This window comes from Rhincodon typus, chromosome 31, assembly GCF_021869965.1.
Source record: "Rhincodon typus isolate 14 chromosome 31, sRhiTyp1.1, whole genome shotgun sequence".
NCBI classification, from domain to species: Eukaryota; Metazoa; Chordata; class Chondrichthyes; order Orectolobiformes; family Rhincodontidae; genus Rhincodon; species Rhincodon typus.
Genome location: NC_063362.1, coordinates 7,281,229 through 7,288,062, shown reverse-complemented (window position 1 = coordinate 7,288,062; position 6,834 = coordinate 7,281,229). Strand labels below are relative to the sequence as shown.

Genomic DNA, 6,834 nt, shown 5'->3' with positions numbered 1-6,834 from the left:
AACCCCCTTCCCCTCCCCCTTTTCTGATGAAGGGTCTAGGCCCGAAACGTCAGCCTCTCTGCTCCTATGATGCTGCTTGGCCTGCTGTGTTCATCCAGCCCTGCACCTTGTTGTCTTGGATTCTCCAGCATCTGCAGTTCCTACTATCTCCAAGGTAACCTACCTATTTATCTTTATACACATAAAAGAAACTAACCATTTTAACCAGTGCAAACATCAGCACATTGGAAACCAATAATGAGAAGTCAGCTGGCACTCTGACAACTAGTTTTGTAGCTAAATGAAAACATCAACATTGCAGCTCTGTCTGGTTTATTTAAGTCACAAATATTTCAAAAATTACAAAATACTCAAATGGAGAAAACACAGGACTCACAATCTTTGCTTCTACTTTTTGTTTACATTGTGTTATCCCATGGCAAACTACTATTATATACATTAAGCTTCAAGATATATATAAATTTAGCATCAGAATGTACATTCTGCTAATGCTGCAGTGAAATAAGAAGCTGGACCATTGACAACATTAAACATTATACTTCGGTAAACACAAAAGCAAAATAAAAACTTGAACCTTTGTGTCACTATCCAGGGTGTGAGCACACCATGTAGTTCTTTCTTTTAATTAAACACAGTCCTATGACAGTGAACACCACATAACAGTCTACAATGGAAAATATACAGTCCTTGATAAAATCAAGGGGAAAGACAAATACGCACCATCAGGAAACCAGTTACCCAGTGCAGACATCAGCCAGACTCTCTGCATTCAGCTTCTGACAACAAAGTGATAGCTTCTTTGATAAAATGTAAAGTTTGAACTTTCAAAAACCTTTTTAAGAGTGGTATTTTTAGTTGTTTTAGATATAAAAATGTGATTGACAAAAGAGCAAGATCAGTGAGCCCCTGCTCTAAAGTTAATGTTATTTACTGAAAAGTTTTCAGTTCAGTTTGCTAGTATCTCAGATACCCCCACTGCCGAAATCAGATACTAATGTATCACGGTAAAGGACTGGAGTAAAAATGAATATAAATCTCCACAAGGTAATCAAGAGCCCAAAACCAAAATAGCCACTATGAAGTATATATATCTAGAAAAGGGACTTTAAAACTGAATCTTTTTGAGTGACTAACATTATTCTTTAAATCAACACCTTTTCAGAGCATTTATTTCAGAAATAAAAAGGACTTGTCCACCAGTAAGCACAAGCCTTTGTCCTAACTCAAGCTCCCCTCTTTGAAAGTTCTCTCATCGGGAGAGAGGAGTATACTTGAGTACAATGTACCTCTACAGTGGAGGCCCAAGCTGCTTAAATGCTTGACAACAAACCTCTGTTGATTGACACGCTAATGATAGGTGCGTGATCACAATCAAACATCACGACAGAAGTTCAATTTGTACTTTTGGTCCTATTTTCCAGTACTCCCAAACTTTTTACCTAATTTTTGTGAATATGATTTGTGACAAATTAATGCCCTTGAATCTGATATTTAATTATGGGTTGTCAGCTCCATCCCCAACATAACAAAATAGGTTGACAAGCAGAAAATTAGCATGATGCCACAGGTATGTGCAATACTTTAATGCATATTTAATGAAAGCAAAAATGCTGGATGTTACGTTAAACGCAAATATAAAAGTAGCTTATTTGTTCCTAATTTTTTTAATATTAAATCATAAAATTATCACTATAAAACGCCGGTAAAAGATTCAACTGTTTCTTAAATATTTTGGATACTGAAAATATTTTTAATGATTAGAACAGAGAGCCTAGATTTCTTTCATGCTGTTGGCAAGAGATCAGTCTAGTAATAGTCTGCATTGTTGACCAGCATGGTATGGGATGCCCAAACCCAGTGATGGTAGAATACTATTTATGTAGCCTTCTTTTATGTTAATTAAAATCTATGTTGACATTTGTCTGGACCACAATCCCTGCAACCTTTTGATGCATGCCACTGCTACTAGACACACAGAAAAAACACTCCATTTCAGAGGAAACATTACCACACAGCTAACTTCTCCTTTAATTAAAGGAGTTGAAGCTGTTTAAAACATTTAACTTTTGCAATCTGTTATCCAATTAGAAATCCACAACTAATCCTTTACTTATAAGGTTAATTTTCTTTATTTACAAACTCAAAAGCCATGCCATAGATTTGACTTTTCTTTAAAATTGTGAGGATATCCTACATATTATTTAAGGAGTAATAAAATGTACTATAGTACTTATAATCAGAATGCAAATCCGTTGACTTTTTCTGTTTTGTTTTAGTTAGGTTGCATTGTGCAGTGACCGTTTGATACTCGGTCTAGTACCAAAACAAGAACAGCTGGAAACACTGCTCAGCGTGCATTTTTGACTGTCATATTATCAAATGCAATGTCGTGCAATGATCCACAGCCAGCCCCTCCACAGATGAATATTACAAAATAAAATCATATGATCTCTTTTGGTGGGGTGAGGGGTTGGGGTTGGAAATCGTTTTAGGAAGATCTCTTTTTGTCATTCTTGTAGGATGTCAGAGCTCCTTCCAAAGTACTGGTTGCGTAACCTTCGTCAGTCAGAGTGAGCCTTCATATGGTTCAGAATTTAAAGTGGCTTGTCACTTTCCTTTTTCAGACGGCTGTAAGAGAAACAGAATGGTACTCATGAAAACACAAAGGACACCTTGGGATGCTTTATTTGAAAAAAAAACACCCTTCAGATACGTACAATTGAAACAAGGTTGTATGTCACTTCCCTGTGTTTAAAAAAAAAAAGCTGAAAAATACAGAGCTACTTTAAAGAAAGTTCAGTCCACGATAAACCAGACAAGCTTTAGGCCAAATTGTACAGTACATATGTTTCAATGGAAAAATTAATTATCCACAACTTCACAAAAACACATTCACTGAATACAATGATGCAATATTTTCAACCTGACAAGGCCAGAACACATCACATGCATTAATAATTTCCATGGATTTCTCTCTGACCCGGAATTAGAGCAAACTGCATGGATAGGTTCCTGCAGTTAAATTCCACACACTCAGACTTCCTTGTTCACTACTCAGAATTTGATGGTCTTCCAAAAAGTAACACAGTATTCCTTAGGTTTGGTACCCAAATGCATTATTTCAAACACAAAGTTGAAAAAAAGCTGTGCACAACTGAAGCATCCTTTCTTCATTTTTGCATTCTAAAGTTTTGCAATAAAGCTGAAACTTTGCAAATCCATGACTTCTAGAAGGACAAGGGCAGCAGATACATAGGAACACTGCCACCTGCAAGATCCCTTCCAAGAAACACACTATTCCAATGTAGAATCTAGAACTGTATCGGCTGTTCTTTCACTGTTGCTAGGCCAAACTCCTGCAACTTCCTAATAGCGTTGTGAATAAACCTACACCACAAGAACTGTAGTGGTTCCAGATGGCTGACCACCACCTTCCACAGGGCAAGTAGGATGGGCAATAAATGCTGGCCCAGTCAGTGATGCTCACGTCACAAGAATAAAATAAAACAATGTTCTGTTAGCATTCTTAGTTACTTTGTGTACATGTGCATTAGGTTTTAGTGAATTGTGCAGAGACATCAATATCTCTCTGCTTCTTGTCATGCATCAAGAAAATATCCTAACGTTCTTTGATCCAAAGTGGATGACATCAGAGTTGCTCAAAACAAACTCCATTGACCATTGTTTTTAACCCACCCACGAACTGTTGAGATCTTTGCAACTTTGTACTATTGAGACAATTTTTACCGCAACTCCATACCCACCCACTCCCCAAAGCAAACATTCGTGCTACTGAAATGCTCCTAAATTCTCAGCTACTACTGCAATTGCTGAAGTGTGCAGATCTACAAACAACACCCTTAAGATGATGTTTAATAGAGAATGTAATGGAAATCGTTCAGAAATACCATGAGAAGAAATTAAACACAGGCATGCAAATGTCATTGATGTGGATTATAAAGGTCCTTTGTTTCAAAAATTTAATGTAGCACAACAGATGTCTTTGCCTGTTCTGCGCACTGTATTATGATTTGCACTTTCTAATGGCTCAAGGTACTTCAGGTTTTTTTTAAAAAAAGGTATGCTCCATATTTAGCATCATTTCTAGGGACTGTTTTCAAAATAAAACATATATGGGCAAGTTTTCAACATGCTAACTTTTTGAAACAAATCCAATACCTGATAAGCGTAAGTCACGAGTCAGTCTTTATGGGTTACATAAACAGATACAGCTAGGGTTTCCACCTTGCCTAATAATGAATGGAATCAAGAGGTGGATGAGGAAAGGTCTGTATCATGCTTTTCCTTTGCTCTTTCTACGTTCCTCCTCTTTCAATCTGCAAGGTGCAGGCACTAAGACCAATATCACCCTGACCAATAACAGCAAACATTAGGGATCGAGTCTGGGAGCTACCTGATTTTTGTGGCTCAGTGCTTCATCGCTTAATGGAATTGACCAATAATGTTAAATTTTATTTGTTGAAATTCCTGTAAAGTATTTTGAGATGTTCAAAGCATTATATAAATACAATTTCTTACGGAATCACTTGTTGATACTATTCCTTAATGAGGTTGTTTCAGAATAAGGAATCAAATCATTGAGGACTGAGACGAGGAGAAATTTCTTCACTCAAAGCATGTGAATGCTTAGAATTCTCTTCAGATGGTTGCAGATGTTCTATTTTTAAACCTAATTAAGGCTGAGTTACAGGTTTTTGGTCTCTCAGACAATCAATGTAGTGGGCAGAAAAGCAGATTGAATCCAAAGATCAGGGGCGATTGTACTGAATGGTGAAGAAAGCTTGAAGTGCTGTATAGTCGACTCCTGTTCACTTTCTTAAGTTTGTTTTTTCTTTCATTCTCTCAGCTGCTCCTGAGATTACAGACTTATTTCTAGATCTGTCTCTAGACTTCTTACCGTTATTACATTTCAGTAATAAGATTTTTATTTTGATTCATTTTTGATTCTTTTATAGTCAAAAAAAACAAGTAACTTTTCTTCAAATAGAGTTAACAGAATTTTTGCAAAGCCTACACATATCATACTTCAACATTTCTTACAATTATTACATTTCAGTAGCATAAAATTTTTAATTTTTATTCATTTTTGGTTCTTTTATAGTTAAAAACTTTTTAAAAAAAGCACAATTTCATTTCAAATGGAGTTCTGTTAATGGACCTTTTGGAGGGGCCTACACGTGGACAGCTCTGGAGTGAGAGTTTTTTGAAATCAGCAGATTGAAAACTGCCTGCTGGACCATTTGAGTCATCATCATTTCTCAATTTGATTGTTCAGCTAAGTGGATGATTTTATTTAAGATCTATGTGTTTGATTTTTATTTCTTAAATTTTTCATGCTTAATATTAATTCTTTGGGTAAGGTAAAGGTAGTTTATTTTAAATATAAGGTGCAATTGTACTCTTTCCTTTTAGGCTTAATATCAATCAGGGCATGCAGCAGACACAGAGTTAGATGGCTGGTAGATTTAGAGAAGGATTACACAGCAGGATCAATCAGATAACTGTCAGGAAAGGTAAGAGGGTAGTTCCGAAGTCTCCTGTGACTATTCCTCTCTCAAACAGATACTCAGTCTTGGGTACTGTTGAAAAGGATAGTCTTTCAGAAGAAAATAGAAGAGGCAGTCAGATCTTGGGCAGTAAGGATGAATCTTATGTTAGGCGGGTTTTGACAAGATTTAAAAGAATAATTGCTATAGGGGGCTGTCCTGTCAAACTGCATTTATTTCAACGCAAGGGTCTTACAGGTAAGGTTGATGAACTCATGGCGTGTTTGGGAACATGGAATTGGGACGTCCTAACTATTACAGAAACTTGGCTGGGGGGTGGACAGGATTAACAGCTCAATGTTCTGGGTTTTAGATGCTATAGGAAGAATAGAAGGGGAGGCAAAAAGGGAGGGGGAGTAGTGTTGTTGATTAAGGAAAACATTACTGCTATAACTACAGCAAATACTTCTGAAAAATCAGTCAGTGAAAATATATTGATTGAAATTAGAAATAAAAATGTAATGATCACATTGATGGCATTGTACTATAAGCCCCTCCCTAATAGTCGAAGAGAAATCGAGGAACAATTATGCAGAGATATCTCAGATATTTGCAATAACAATAAGGTTGTAATAGCAGGTGATTTTAATTTTTCAAACATTGACTGGGACTGCCATACTGATAAAGGTTTGAATGGTAAAGAATTTGTTAAGTATGTTCAAGGAACTTTTCTTTATCAATATGTAAATGTTCTGACTAAAGAAGGAGCAAAACTTGACCTTGTCTTGGGTAATAAGATAGGGCAAGTGACTGAAGTGATAGTAGGGGAACATTTTGGGCCTAGTGGTCATATTACTACTCGTTTTAAAATAGTTATGGAAAAGGATAAGCCTTCCATAAAAAAATTCATTTTTTAAAATTAGAGTAAGGCAAATTTTAATGGTATGCGACAAGAACTTGCAAAAATTGATTGGAGTAGACTGTTCGTAGGTTAAGGGAAATCTAATAAACGGGAGGCTTTTTAAAGTGCGATCAAGAGAGTTCAGAGTTATTATGTTCCTGTTAGAGTGAAAGGTAAGGCTGGTAGGATTAGAGAACAATGGAGTTCTAGTCAAGAACAAAAAAGAATCATATATTAGAATACAGACAACTGGACACAAATGAATCTCTTGAACAGTATCAAGACCATAAGGGCATTAAGAGGGAGATCAGGAAGGCACAGACAGGATGAGGTTAAGGATAAGGATAAGGATAAGGATAAGGATAAGGATAAGGATAAGGATAAGGATAAGGATAAGGATAAGGATAAGGATAAGGATAAGGATAA

At 36.2% G+C, this 6,834-nt stretch overlaps 1 protein-coding gene across 4 annotated transcripts in view; it reads right to left on the bottom strand.

Moving 5' to 3' along the window:
• Window positions 1-295: 295 nt before the first annotated feature.
• Window positions 296-6,834, bottom strand: part of rerea (arginine-glutamic acid dipeptide (RE) repeats a) — a 101,182-nt gene continuing 94,643 nt past the window's right edge. For all 4 annotated transcript variants that reach the window (XM_048615253.1, XM_020512947.2, XM_048615254.1 and 1 more), the window contains one exon: window positions 296-2,628. In XM_048615253.1, the coding sequence (XP_048471210.1) occupies window positions 2,595-2,628 (34 nt within the window). In that variant the 3' untranslated portion in view covers window positions 296-2,594. The remainder of the gene's footprint in view (window positions 2,629-6,834) is intronic.